A 15,941-nucleotide genomic window follows, 5' to 3' on the forward strand; every position below is an offset into this window, starting at 1 on the left:
TTATGGTTTTTTGCTCTTTGTCAAGCACTGGCTGACAGCTGGATGTTGCCATCGACCAGAGTTAAAAAATGATCTAAATACTGTTCAGTTTCTTGCACAGACCAATGGTGTCTTAAGACCTCAGTGTATCACCAAGAGCCACAGGGTTTAAATTGGGTTTGTCTGTGAATGTTTTTTTTTTTTTTTTTGACTCTCAAAGCCGTGGATCCCATTGACTGCCGTTATGCTTCGTTTGTGTTCTACTGAAGAAAAGTCACCTACATCTTGGATGCCCTGGGGGTAAGCAGATACACATCAAATATGAATTTTTGGGTGAACTATCCCTGTAAGGGTGAGTTAATTTACAGCAGATTTTAATTTTTGGGTGAATTATTCCTTCATCGTTAACTTAAAGGAATAAAAACTAATCAAGTTGACTCAAACAAATATGATTGCTGGGAAAAAAATGTGCATTTTTCCCTACATGCAACTGCATACTCCCATTCATTTCATGGCAAAGAAAAGCATGAACATGTATTGCATCAATTACTTATGTTCAATTATGAACATTTAATAAGTGTAATTTGAATTTTGGTTTTATTCAAATTTGAATGAGTGACAACAAATAGCTATATATCCATGTTTAATAAATATTATCAAAGCAGATACAGACATTACAGTTTAAAGGCACTTCAGGTATTCACTACAGCTTGAACCTGTAACCAACTGAGGTAAAATAATGAAACTGACTGAATTCAGGGTGAAAACTTGCCTTGTGACTGAATTTTCTTAATAGAAAAAGCATGTTTAAAATGATAAATATAATTTACAATGTACAAATTGACACTACAACACCACATGAATGTTTAAAATGTCTAGTAAATAATTTTTACATTGAGAAATAATATTAAAATAAAAATATCTGAATTAAATTCATACCTTTAGTTTCTACAAATTGCGTTAAAACTACATAAGAGCATGTTTGTTTGTTTCAAATCCAGAATAAATTTTTAAAGTTAATCTGTAAACTTCATATTTTTTGCTTTTAAACTCTTCAAGGAGTCTTGAAGACTTTGATCTATTACATCAGAAAAAACATTTTTACATGTGCCTTAAAATCTCCTATAGCATCCTTTGTAAACTCTACTCACATAAAGAACAAAATGCCAACATCTGTTGTCGATAAAACCTATCCATCTATTAGAGGATCTAAACTTGACTGGATAAGTCCTTAGTCAACGATAGAACAATGTTAAGCTAGCGTGAGAGCTAAATCTACTCAACCAGGTTTGATTTTAAACCAGGTTGAACTCTTTGAGATTGTGTCTGAGGATGGTGTCTTTCACAGCGGCGAAGATCAAGCGGATGTTCTCCGTGTCCGTGGCACAAGTGAAGTGAGAGTAGATGGTTTTGTCTTTGTCGTCGTTTTGCTCTTGGTACATCTTAAGAATAAACTCCTGGGCTGACTTGGTATCATTTTTGGGGCCTGAAAAAGAATAAATCATTGGGAAAGTGACTCATTCCTGCTATGTGAGCAATCGGTGGAAGAAGCTGCTGTGAATGACTCACCAGTGAATTCTGGGAAGTAGGTGGCCAGGTGAGAGTGCACAATCTTCTCCTTGAGGATGTCTGTCTTGTTAAGAAAGAGAATCACAGATGACTGCTGGAACCATGGATACGTGATGATGGTTTTAAACAAGGCTTTACTCTCCTCCATACGATTCTGAAACACGAGAGACAGAAAAAAGTCTGGTTAACAGACACTACAGCGAGGGAAATTTTTTTTTTGATCCCCTGCTGATTTTGTACGTTTGCCCACTGACAAAAAAAAAGATCAGTCTATAATTTTAATGGTAGGTTTATTTCAACAGTGAGACAACATAACAACAGAAAAATCCAGAAAAACGCATTTAAAAAAAAAGTTATAAATTGATTTGCATTTTAATGACTATGACATTTTAATCAGCTAGATTTCTGGCTCCCAGGTGTCTTTTATAAAGGTAATGAGCTGAGATTAGGAGCACTCTCTCAAAGGGAGTGCTGTATAAAAGACACCTGTCCACAGAAGGAATCAATCAATCCGATTCCAAACTCTCCACTATGGCCAAGACCAAAGAGTTGTCCAATGATGTCAGGGACGAGATTGTAGATCTACACAAGGCTGGAATGGGCTACAAAAAGGTTAAAACAGTTGGTGCAATTATTCGCAAATGGAAGAAACACAAAATAACCGTCAATCTCTCTCGGTCTGGGGCTCCATGCAAGATCTTACCTTGTGGAGTTTCAATAATCATGAGAACGGTGAGGAATCAGAGCTACACAGGAGGATCTTGTCAATGATCTCAAGGCAGCTGGGACCATAGCCACCAAGAAAACAATTGGTAACACACTACGCCGTGAAGGACTGAAATCCTGCAGAGCCCGCAAGGTCCCCCTGCTCAAGAAAGCACATGTACAGGCCCGTCTGAAGTTTGCCAATGAACATCTGAATGATTCAGAGGAGAACTGGGTGAAAGTGTTGTGGTCAGATGAGACCAAAATCCAGCTCTTTGGCATCAACTCAACTCGTGTTTGGAGGAGGAGGAATGCTGCCTCTGACCCCAAGAACACCATCCCACCGTCAAACATGGAGGTGGAAATATTATGCTTTGAGGGTGTTTTTTTTGCTAAGGGGACAGGAAAACTGCACTGAATCACAGGGATGATGGACTGTGTACCATCAAATCTTGGGTGAGAACCTCTTTCCCTCATAGAAAATGGGTCGTGGATGGGTATTCCAGCATGACAATGACCCAAAACACACGGCCAAGGCAACAAAGGAGTGGCTCAAGAAGCAGCACTTTAAGGTCCTGGAGTGGCCTAGCCAGTCTCCAGACCTTAATCCCATTGAAAATCTGTGGAGGGAGCTGAAGGTCCGAGTTGTCAAATGTCAGCCTCGAAACCTTAATGACTTGGAGAGGATCTGCAAAGAGGAGTGGGACAAAATCCCTCCTGAGATGTGTGCAAACCTGGTGGCCAACTACAAGAAACATCTGACCTCTGTGACTGCCAACAAGGGTTTTGCCACCAAGTATTAAGTCATGTTTTGCGAAGAGGTCAATACTTATTTCACACATTACAATGCAAATCATTTTATAACTTTTTGAAAATGCGTTTTTCTGGATTTGTTGTTGTTGTTTTTGTTGTTATGCTGTCTCTCACTGTTCAAATAAACCTACCATTAAAGTGCCCCTATTATGCCATGTTAAAGGTAGTTAATATTGTTGTAATAGTCTCTTAAAACAGGTTTACATGTATGCAAGTTCAAAAAACACTTTAGTTTTCTCAAAAATTAGATTTAATTTTACCCCGTTTCTAAATGATTCGTAAACGACTCGTGTGAAGCAGTTCGAAGAATCAGTCTCTCTAAACCCCTCCTTTCAGTGAGCCCTCACCGCTGTGATTGGTCAGATGGTGCAGTCCTTTTGGATTGGTCTACCGCTTCAGCGCAAAACGAAACGCCCATTGGCATAACTGAATGACAGCTGTGGAGACCTGTTAATGCGTAGAAAAGATAGCCTCGATTTTACCCTATCAATTCGAGCCGGAGTCTGACGATGAAACGGTTGAAGTGGCACATAGACAAGAAACTGTTTTGCAAGCACGACTGGAGCAGGACGTTTCTCAGTGGGTGTCATATTATAACTGTGGGAAGTGCTTGCAATTTGCTTTTGTAAGCGAACCGGGCACACCTCTACGTTGTGAACTTCAACACTGTAACGTACAACCCATAACACTGCGTTAAGCCATCGTTTATCATTATCATTACTTAAACTAATAAGGCAGACAGACAGTCAAGCTGCATCAATCACAATTTTTAGACTACATTGCACTCACAGCTGAACAACAGAACTACAGAAACGCAAGTTAGCCACTTACCAAGACATGTGCGGGGTTGTTAAACACCATAACGTACACAAAGACGTATTTTGAACGATCGCTAGAAAATACAATCATCAATTATTAATCATACTTACAGGTAGAAGTTCAGAGGAGCAAGCCGGTCCAAATAAACTGGGCACTGATCCATTTTTTAAAACCAAGCGTTTGGTGAATCTCGCGTTGTAACGTTACTCCCCAAGATTGGAAAAACAGTCATCAGTAAAATGATGCGAACACAACACAAGATTGGCATTGGACTGCTGAGGTGTTGAAAAAATTAATGTTAACCACTCATCCTTGGTAGTTTCATCTTTCGGAAGGGCATATAAAACAAATTCACTCGCAGGGCGTCTTCTTGACATGATGTAACGTTAATCCACGTGAAAATGGTAGGCCTACTGTTTGTAGGCGGGCAAGTTGTTCGCGAAATTGAACGTGGGCGGACATTACGCAAATGTGTAGCTCGTGACGTGTGGCCGTTACAGAAAAAAGATTCGAATTGCTGACGACTCGTTTAGGCGAATGTGAGCCGACTCTTTTTTTTGTTAGACAAAAACTTCATTTATAGTGCACTGTCGGCGTCACAACTTTGCAGATAGTTTATGTTCACATACAGCTACATGACACACTACATGAAATATCATATTTGAAAAGGCATAATAGGGGCACTTTAAAATTATAGACTGATCATTTCTTTGTCAGTGGGTAAACATACAAAATCAGCAAATGGATCAAATACATTTTTTCCTCACAGAGGAACAGCCTGGATGAAGATGAACTCAAAGTACACTCACTTCATTGTCACATTCAGCCAGGACCTGGTCGTACTCGCTCAGAGCCACCAGGAAGATGATGGAGGTGACATTCTCAAAGCAGTGGATCCACTTCCTGCGCTCGGATCGCTGACCCCCGACGTCCACCATCCTGATGACATCAATTAAACATGACAAATACAGAGCTGTTCATGTATGACAACAATTTGTAGGCCAACTCAGAAGGCTGATGAATTTGTCTTAAAGGGAACCCTTGGTATTGAGAATGGCTCAATATAACTCAAATGATGTCTCTTACTAAAATATGTAGTAAAAAACCTATGAAAGATTCACGTTTTTTTTTTTAAATTCACGTTTTATACATATTTTGAACTATGGGGGGCACCATTATTTCGATTACGTAAAACGGTTGTACTTTGTGAGCTACTGCCAGTATCTGTTGCTATTTTTACAGCAACACAACTCGGAACTTGGAAAATAAAACGAAGATGTAAGTCTACACTGCTTTCCTAGCAATAAGAAGAGGAGAAAAGAATGGGAAGATGCCTGTGGATAAATAAAACTTCCTAAAGACCTGCGTCTTTGTTCTCTCCACTTTAGCCCTGATGCCAGCTATTGAAAGAGCTTGCAAACGGCAGAGACAAGAAACGCTAGATGCCATCCTGGCAGGATGTAAACACGTCGACGCTTTTCATGACGCCACAGCCACTGAAGGAGTTTCTCAGCGCGGATTTCATTCGATATCAGGGGAGTTTTATCAAATTAGGAGTTTATTAAGGCAAAAGTCTAGTTAATAGTTAGTTGTGAGAGTAAGTCCCCAAACTAAAGTGTGGACCCAAAGTTTTAACATTTCTTTCACTGTCTTTTAAAAGTGTAATCCACTTGTGTTACAACAACTTCTCATGACTATTCATAAACTGCAGTTTCAATTATGATTATTTTTGGAGCAAAATAGGAACAAAGGAAATAAATGCAACATGAAATATCTACTTAACACAGCAATGTATAATACATTTAAATAATGAAAATCTCAAATATAGCTCTTAGATGTGTTTTGTGGGTTTGAGATGTGTTTATTAAATTTATTTAAAAACAAAACATCAAAGCATCTTTAAGTATTATGAAAGTATTAAGAAAATTAAAATTAAAAAGTTTTTAATTTTTCAACTGAAACAACCTTTGTAAAACCGTTTTGGCTGAAGTAAAATTAATGTGATGCAAGTGTCCTGATATCATAATGAAAAAAAAGGCTCTTTAAAATGAAATTCTTGAAAATAATTATCAGAATTATTATTATTAAATCCAGTACTGAAACTGTTTTGTTAAAATATTTTCATATTTCAAAAACATCTGTCATTAACAAATTAAAATCATAACGGTCAATAAGTCTGTTCAAATATCAGATATGGTGTATTGTAAACGTAACTATATTTATAAATTGATAATTTATATGTACAATATTTTTTCATTTGAATACACACTACCAGTCAAAAGTTTTTTTTTATTTTTTTTTAAAGAAGTCTCTTTTGCTCACCAACCAGCATTATTTGATCCAAAGTACAGAAAAAAAACAGTACAATTCTGAAATATTTTTAGTATTTAAAATAACTGCTTTCTATTTGAATATATTTTAAAATGTAATTTATTCCTGTGATTTCAAAGCTAAATTTTCGCATCATTACTCCAGTCTTCAGTGTCACATGATCCTTCAGAGATCATTCTAATATTCTGATTTGCTGCTCAAAACATTTATCATTATTATTATCATTATCATATTGTTATTATGTTGAAACATTTATTATTATTATTATTATTATTATTATCATTATCATATTATTATCACTTTTGATCAATTTAAAGCATCCTTGCTAAATAAACTAAATAAACCTTGCTAAATATTAATTACTGTAATTAAAAAAAAAGAAAATTGTAGTGACTGATCTTTGGATTTTTCTATTCATCAAAAGGTCAGCATATTAGAATGATTTCTGAAGGATCATGTGACACTGAAGACTGGAGTAATGATGCGAAAATTTAGCTCTGATCACAGAAATAAATTAGAAATAGTAAGCAGTTATTTTAAATAGTAAAAAAAATTCTAAATTGTACTGTTTTTGCTGTACAATGAATCAAATAAATGCTGGCTTGGTGAGCAGAAGTGCCTTCTTTAAAAAAAAACATTTGACTTGTAGTGTATTTTTACAAACTTGTACAAAAAATAATGATTAAGATGTGATGGTGTTATCTCACTTTTTACCTGATCTTACCCACCACAACCTTTTCATTACATTTAAACTTTTGTTGAAAATTATTTAAAACTTAAAGGATAACTACTGCCAAAATGCAACCTGGGCTGTTTTTTTTTTTTTTTTTTTATATGTAAACGAGGCAAACATGTATCTAAAAGCATAATTACGACAAACGAGCCGTTTTTGAGATTGACCGTGATTTCGTTTTGTGGTCAGTGGCCGGTCAATGGGAGTACTAGGGGCATAACTTTGAGGGCATCAAAATTGATATTTTTACAACACTAAGAAGGCTCAACACTCCATGCAACTTTGCTCGAAGTATCGCCTGGGTCTCTACACATGAACTCCAGCATTGAGAACATTGTTTGTGTACACAGAGTTTACTAAAAACAAAGGTTTTGAACAACTCACTTTTGTTTGAGTTTCCGCTCGCGGCCGTCTTGCCAGTCAAGAAGTGTCGATCTCCGAGTGCGAGGAGAGTAAAGATGGATAGCTCCTAAAGCATTTTTCCATATAAATGCACGGCTAATTCGTTGTTTTGTCGCAAGTGAAAAACAATATTAACCTTCTAGTTGTAAAAAGAGCCTCATATAAGCCTAATATTTCATCCTGTGGACAGGGCCGTAGCCAGGATTTTTCAAATACCGAGGTCATTTTTTCAGAAATTGTCACTTTATTTGCGGGGCGGGTTGGGGCGGGTCATTAAAACAAAATAAAATAAAAAAAATCTATGTATGCTGCGTGCAATTCCCTATAGCCTATATTAAATATTTGGGTATATCTATTTTTATTTTTTATTAAGTTCTTTGATAAGGTTACAATACCACTCTTGTATATCGGAGTTGTACATTAGGCCACATTTTTGCGTGAAATTTCAAAATATTTGTATAGTTGTCAAAATGAATACCCTGTGAGTGTTTTATAATAGATGTTCACCCATAGAGGAGGATCTTGTGAGTGTCAGTGGTGTTTATGCACATATGAGCACCAGCATCAAAAGACTTAAAATGTATTTGCTGTATTTTTTATTTGTATGTTTATTTTATAATGGATACAAACAGTAGATATTCAGTCAGTCCAGTTTAAATGGCAGGTGCACTTACTTAAGAAAAAGTAATCTGAAGTTGTAAAGAATGTCTGAATTAAAGCTGTATGGGGGGCCTTGCAAAATTGACCGGAGCAGGAGGGGGGCCCGGCCTAAAAAAGGTTGAGAACCCCTGGTCTACACGATTAAGAAAGAACTGTGTCGGTTATTTTTTATTTATACTATTGATTCTTTAAAAATGCAGTGGTTGTCTCTAATTTAAATGGCTGTACCTATAATAGAGAAAATAAACATCTTGTTTGTGTACTCATATTTTCATTTATTCTTGTCCCTTGCTTTAGGCATAAAATAAATATAAAAAAGGCTTTCAGAATATACTCTCAATATATTATAACTTTAATTTCTACGATTTAAATTCTCGAAACATTTTGACTTTATTCTCGTAATATTTCGACTTTACTTTTGTAGTATTTCGACTTTATTCTCGTAATATTTCGACTTTATTTTTGTAGTATTTCGACTTTACTTTTGTAGTATTTCGACTTTATTCTCGTAATATTTCAACTTTATTTTTGTAGTATTTGGACTTTATTCTCGTAATATTTGGACTTTATTTTTGTAGTATTTCGACTTTATTCTTGTAATACTTCGACTTTATTCTCGTAATATTTCGACTTTACTTTTGTAGTATTTTGACTTTATTCTCGTAATATTTCGACTTTATTTTTGTAGTATTTGGACTTTATTCTCCTAATATTTCGACTTTATTCTCGTAATATTTCGACTTTATTTTTGTAGTATGGACTTTATTCTCGTAATATTTCGACTTTATTTTTGTAGTATTTCGACTTTATTCTTGTAATACTTCGACTTTATTCTCGTAATATTTCGACTTTACTTTTGTAGTATTTTGACTTTATTCTCGTAATATTTCGACTTTATTTTTGTAGTATTTGGACTTTATTCTCCTAATATTTCGACTTTATTCTCTTAATATTTCGACTTTATTTTTGTAGTATTTCGACTTTATTCTCGTAATATTTCGACTTTACTTTCGTAGTATTTCGACTTTATTCTCGTAATATTTCGACTTTATTTTTGTAGTATTTGGACTTTATTCTCCTAATATTTCGACTTTATTTTTGTAGTATTTCGACTTTATTCTCGTAATATTTTGACTTTACTTTCGTAGTATTTCGACTTTATTCTCGTAATATTTGGACTTTATTTTTGTAGTATTTGGACGTTATTCTCGTAATATTTCGACTTTATTTTTGTAATATTTTGACTTTATTCTCGTAATATTTCGACTTTACTTTCGTAGTATTTTGACTTTATTCTCGTAATATTTGGACTTTATTTTTGTAGTATTTGGACTTTATTCTCGTAATATTTCGACTTTATTCTTGTAATATTTGAACTTTATTTTTGTAGTATTTGGACGTTATTCTCGTAATATTTCGACTTTATTCTCGTAATATTTCGACTTTATTTTTGTAGTATTTCGACTTTATTCTCGTAATATTTCGACTTTATTTTCGTAGTATTTCGACTTTATTCTCGTAATATTTGGACTTTATTTTTGTAGTATTTGGACGTTATTCTCGTAATATTTCGACTTTATTCTCGTAATATTTCGACTTTATTTTTGTAGTATTTCGACTTTATTCTCGTAATATTTCGACTTTACTTTCGTAGTATTGCGACTTTATTCTCGTAATATTTGGACTTTATTTTTGTAGCATTTGGACTTTATTCTCGTAATATTTCGACTTTATTCTTGTAATATTTGAACTTTATTTTTGTAGTATTTGGACGTTATTCTCGTAATATTTCGACTTTATTCTCGTAATATTTGGACTTTATTTTTGTAGTATTTAGACGTTATTCTCGTAATATTTCGACTTTATTCTCGTAATATTTCGACTTTATTCTCGTAATATTTCGACTTTATTCTCGTAATATTTGGACTTTATTTTTGTAGTATTTAGACGTTATTCTCGTAATATTTCGACTTTTTTCTCGTAATATTTTGACTTTATTCTCATAATATTTCAACTTTATTTTTGTAGTATTTGGACTTTATTCTTGTAATATTTCGACTTTATTCTCGTAATATTTCAACTTTATTTTTGTAGTATTTCGACTTTATTCTCGTAATATTTCGACTTTATTTTTGTAGTATTTGGACTTCATTCTCCTAATATTTCGACTTTATTCTCTTAATATTTCGACTTTATTTTTGTAGTATTTCGACTTTATTCTCGTAATATTTCGACTTTACTTTCGTAGTATTTCGACTTTATTCTTGTAATACTTCGACTTTATTCTCGTAATATTTCGACTTTATTTTTGTAGTATTTGGACTTTATTCTCCTAATATTTCGACTTTATTTTTGTAGTATTTCGACTTTATTCTCGTAATATTTTGACTTTACTTTCGTAGTATTTCGACTTTATTCTCGTAATATTTGGACTTTATTTTTGTAGTATTTGGACGTTATTCTCGTAATATTTCGACTTTATTTTTGTAGTATTTTGACTTTATTCTCGTAATATTTCGACTTTACTTTCGTAGTATTTTGACTTTATTCTCGTAATATTTTGACTTTATTTTTGTAGCATTTGGATTTATTCTCGTAATATTTCGACTTTATTCTTGTAATATTTTAACTTTATTTTTGTAGTATTTGGACGTTATTCTCGTAATATTTCGACTTTATTCTCGTAATATTTCAACTTTATTTTTGTAGTATTTCGACTTTATTCTCGTAATATTTCGACTTTACTTTCGTAGTATTTCGACTTTATTCTCGTAATATTTGGACTTTATTTTTGTAGTATTTGGATGTTATTCTCGTAATATTTCGACTTTATTCTCGTAATATTTCGACTTTATTCTCGTAATATTTCAACTTTATTTTTGTAGTATTTCGACTTTATTCTCGTAATATTTCGACTTTATTCTCGTAATATTTCAACTTTATTTTTGTAGTATTTCGACTTTATTCTCGTAGTATTTCGACTTTATTTTTGTAGTATTTCGACTTTATTCTCGTAATATTTCGACTTTATTTTTGTAGAATTTCGACTTTATTCTCGTAATACTTCGACTTTATTTTTGTAATATTTGGACTTTATTCTCGTAATATTTCGACTTTATTTTTGTAGTATTTTGACTTTATTCTCGTAATATTTCGACTTTACTTTCGTAGTATTTCGACTTTATTCTCGTAATATTTGGACTTTATTTTTGTAGCATTTGGATTTATTCTCGTAATATTTCGACTTTATTCTTGTAATATTTGAACTTTATTTTTGTAGTATTTGGACGTTATTCTCGTAATATTTCGACTTTATTCTCGTAATATTTCGACTTTATTTTTGTAGTATTTCGACTTTATTCTCGTAATATTTCGACTTTACTTTCGTAGTATTTCGACTTTATTCTCGTAATATTTGGACTTTATTTTTGTAGTATTTGGATGTTATTCTCGTAATATTTCGACTTTATTCTCGTAATATTTCGACTTTATTTTTGTAGTATTTCGACTTTATTCTCGTAATATTTCGACTTTATTCTCGTAATATTTCAACTTTATTTTTGTAGTATTTGGACTTTATTCTCGTAGTATTTCGACTTTATTTTTGTAGTATTTCGACTTTATTCTCGTAATATTTCGACTTTATTTTTGTAGAATTTCGACTTTATTCTCGTAATACTTCGACTTTATTTTTGTAGAATTTCGACTTTATTCTCGTAATACTTAGACTTTATTTTTGTAATATTTGGACTTTATTCTCGTAATATTTCGACTTTATTCTTGTAATATTTTGACTTTATTTTTGTAGTATTTGGACGTTATTCTCGTAATATTTCGACTTTATTCTTGTAATATTTAGACTTTTTTTTTAGTAGTATTTCGACTTTATTCTCGTAATATTTCGACTTTATTCTTGTAATATTTGAACTTTATTTTTGTAGTATTTCGACTTTATTCTCGTAATATTTCGACTTTACTTTCGTAGTATTTCGACTTTATTCTCGTAATATTTTGACTTTATTTTTGTAGTATTTCGACTTTATTCTCGTAATATTTCGATTTTACTTTTGTAGTATTTCGACTTTATTCTCGTAATATTTCGACTTTATTTTTGTAGTACTTGGACGTTATTCTCGTAATATTTCGACTTTATTTTTGTAGTATTTCGACTTTATTCTCGTAATATTTCGACTTTACTTTCGTAGTATTACGACTTTTAGTGAAAATTACGACTTTTAGAAAATTTTAGTGCCGCTTTAACATGAAACAGGAAACTCATGAATATTCATGTTAGCTCCGCCCTGTGTCACAGAAAATCTCAGGCACCGAATATTTCAGAACACCGGCCATTGACCACGAAACGAAATCACGGTCAATCTCAAAAAAACGGCTCGTTTGTCGTAATTATGATTTTAGATATAAGTTTGTCTCGTTTACAGTAAAAAAAACAGCCCAGGTAGCATTTTGGCAACAGTTATCCTTTAAGTACAAATAGTACATTCTAAGAATTTGGCGCACACATTTTAAAAAAACTGTCACTCTTGGAAACACTTTCAGCTCAGTGTGTGTGCTGATGCATGATGAAACACCACTGGACTCACCTGAAGATGACATTCTCCAGGTCAAAGGGGTACTCGATGATACCTGTGGTGGGGACCCTGACTCTCAGAATGTCCTGCTCTGTGGGGACGTACGCTGCGTCTGAAATCCGATCCAGATCACTCAGGTAGCTGTTATGGGTAGAAACAAATACTGTGGTTAAGTCATGACAAGAGCTGCTGAAACGGGTTTTACAGCAGTTATAAGGACATAAATGAGGCACACAGAGAGTTCTGCACCACAATACCACACATTTAATAAGTGAAATATGATTAGAGAAAACACACTTCTAATACTGGACCTCCCCTTGTGAAAAATAAGTGCACTTAATCGTATTGCATTCTTAAAATCCTAAAAAGTGTATTTTTAAAAACAATGCTGGCTAATATGTGACCCTGGACCACAAAACCAGTCTTAAGTAACACAGGTATATTTGTAGCAATAGCCAAAAATACATTGTATGGATCAAAATGATTAATTTTTCTTCTATGCCAAAATCATTAGGATATTAAGTAAAGATCATCTTCATCTTCCATGAAGAAATGTTGTATATTTCCTACTGTAAATATATCAAACTTAATTTCTGATATAATATGCACTGCTAAGAACTTCATTTGGACAACTTTAACGGGGATTTTCTCAATATTTAGATAGCACTTCAGATTCCAGATTTTTAAATTTATTTTGTAGTTGTATACTGGGCAAATATTGTCCTATCCTAATAAACCATACATCAATGGAAAACTGTTCAAATTTATTGTTTTCAGATAATGTATACATCTCGATTTAAAAAAATTGACCCTTACGACTGGTTTAGTGGTCCAGGGTCAAATTTAATATTATTGGAATAATTGTTCTGCACTGCATTATAGTTTTAATTGGGTGAAAATGACAGGACTGACTATTTGGCAGAGTCAGTTAGCTGGTATTCTCGGCGACGGTCATAGCATTCCTGAATCCCGGTGTCGTTCCATAGACTCCGGATGGCGTTGATTTGGGGCTCTTCCAAACTCATGATCTTATCCACCTCAATATCATTCACCAGTGCACCATTAGCCTGCAGAGACAAGCACAGCCAATCAGGACTGACCAGCATCTCCCCAGGGGGCCAATGAGAGTGTGCGGTCAAGAGCCAGAGTGCAGAAAACAGCCAATTAATGTAAGTGAAGCCGAGCGTATAAACAGGACATAAAACCTTCTGGAAGGAAATAAACAGGTGACATAAAAACCACAATTATGGTATGGTGTCAAATTCGACTCACTATTTATTTTAGGCTCATTCTTTTAACACTAGGTGGCGGTATAATAGACATTAAATACATTTGCATTTTTGTAACCCCAGAATGTTTCCGGCTGAAAATGAAAGTTGAAACTTAACAAAAATCATCCAAATTTTGTATGTGTGCGAGTGGTACCTGGTTGTCTGAGTTGGCATAAGCAATCTTGAGCATGTCCATAGCTCTGACCATGGACTGCATGGCACTGATCGTGTTCTGGTGGACGAGCTTAATGAAGCCCTTCTTATCTTCATCAGTATAACCCGAGCCATGAATGATTCTCATCTGTTTAATGAACGTACTCTTGCCGCTCTCACCTGTGCCTGCAAGAGAGAAAAGACAAAACATCCTTCAGTTGCTGCATTAAAAAACCCAACAATTTTATTACCACGTTTTTGGACATTTTGGCATTTTAGTGCCATGTTAAATTTTTTTTTTAAATCTTACAATATTAATGTTTAAATATTTCAAGAATGAAAAGTCAAAATTACAAGAATAAAGTATAAATATTACAAGAATAAAGTATAAATATTTTGTGAATAAAGTAGAAATTATGAGAAAAAAGTTAGAGACTTAAAATATTAAGACAGGTTTCAACAATAAAATCAAAAAGTCAAAATACATTGAGAATAAAGTCAAAATTGTAATCATATGTAAATCATGTGAATCAGTCATCTTTCCAATTACAATGAGACATTCGTTTCATTACATTAGGCTATGCTGTTTTTTTTATTCTGATGTTCCTTCATGTTTATATTGTGCTATAAAGTGAAAGTGAAAAGAAAAGTCGTGACATATTGTCAAGTATGATGACCCATACTCGAAATTGGCCCTCTGCATTTAACCCATACAAGTGCACCCAACTCTCTCACCATTAGGCCACGGCTGCCCCACAAAAACTTGAAATAAAGAGTGAAAACACATTTATAATTTGTATTTTGTGATAAAACTGACAGAATTTGAAAGCAGAGTTATATTAAAAGCAACAAAGCAAAATTATTACGATCACTGTGTGTCTGGCACTCTACAAATAATAAAGGGAAGACAGATGTTAAATATTATTTCCAATCATTTACTGTATTATACCATGAATAAAACAGCTTGTGAATAGTCACTTAAATACCTCAACAACAACAAAAAAATATACATATAACGTATGTATTGAGTTAGGAGTCCACTTCAACCTTTGGAATGTTTTATTATTGTTTTTAATCAAATACAAGTGAGGAATGAAAGATCAGACGCCAGAATTTTTTACAAAGAAAACAGTATAATTTAATGAAACGAATGTCTCAGTGTAATCAAAAAGACTATTGATTCACATGAATACAGCGATCTGTCTCGCCACATTAAAGAGCATGAAAAACACATTATTGTAAGACACATTGTTTGTATTTCTCTATAAAACAGACATATTTTGAAAGCTGAGACTTTGGTTTATATTAAAAGGACCAAAAGCACAAAGCTTATTGCTATTATTGAGTTGCTGGCCCTTGCAAGTATGACACATGGTATGGTTTCTACTAATAATCCCACATATATTCAGGTGGCTTGGCAACTTCTCCTGGTGCTCACAATCTGGGCCATTTGCATGTGCAAGCTATACTCTCAAAATATTATAACTTTAATTGCTATGATTTAATTCTTGAAATATTTTGACTTTATTCTTGAAACATTTAGACTTTTTTCTCAAAACATTTTGACTTTATTCTCAAAACATTTTGACTTTATTCTTAAAACATTTCGACTTTATTCTTAAAACATTCTGACTTTATTCTTGAAGCATTTTGACTTTATTATTAAAACATTTCAACATTATTCTCGAAACATTTTGATTTTATACTCGAAACATTTCGACTTCATTCTCGAAACATTTCGACTTTATCCTCAAAACATTTCAACTTTGTTCTCAAAACATTTCAACTTTATTTTTGAAATATTTTAGGTTTTTTTTTGACATGGCATGATTTCTGAAGGATCATGTGGCACTTAAGAATGGAGAAATGAAGCTGAAGATTTAGCTTTGCATCACAGAATTAAATTACATTAACTTT

The 15,941-nt window shown here is 33.3% G+C and overlaps 1 protein-coding gene across 2 annotated transcripts in view; it reads right to left on the bottom strand.

The window, feature by feature from the left end:
• Positions 1–768: 768 nt before the first annotated feature.
• Positions 769–15,941, bottom strand: part of gna14a (guanine nucleotide binding protein (G protein), alpha 14a) — a 30,887-nt gene continuing 15,714 nt past the window's right edge. The window contains exons 3-8 of one of the 2 annotated variants that reach the window (XM_073819613.1): positions 14,026–14,210; positions 13,513–13,667; positions 12,613–12,741; positions 4,695–4,824; positions 1,549–1,702; positions 769–1,465 (exon numbers count right to left, since the gene is read on the bottom strand). In XM_073819613.1, the coding sequence (XP_073675714.1) occupies positions 1,275–1,465; positions 1,549–1,702; positions 4,695–4,824; positions 12,613–12,741; positions 13,513–13,667; positions 14,026–14,210 (944 nt within the window). In that variant the 3' untranslated portion in view covers positions 769–1,274. The remainder of the gene's footprint in view (positions 1,466–1,548; positions 1,703–4,694; positions 4,825–12,612; positions 12,742–13,512; positions 13,668–14,025; positions 14,211–15,941) is intronic. The other variant, XM_073819614.1, reaches the window with a different exon arrangement.

The sequence above is a fragment of the Garra rufa genome, chromosome 15 (genome assembly GCF_049309525.1).
Source record: "Garra rufa chromosome 15, GarRuf1.0, whole genome shotgun sequence".
Lineage (NCBI taxonomy): Eukaryota > Metazoa > Chordata > Actinopteri > Cypriniformes > Cyprinidae > Garra > Garra rufa.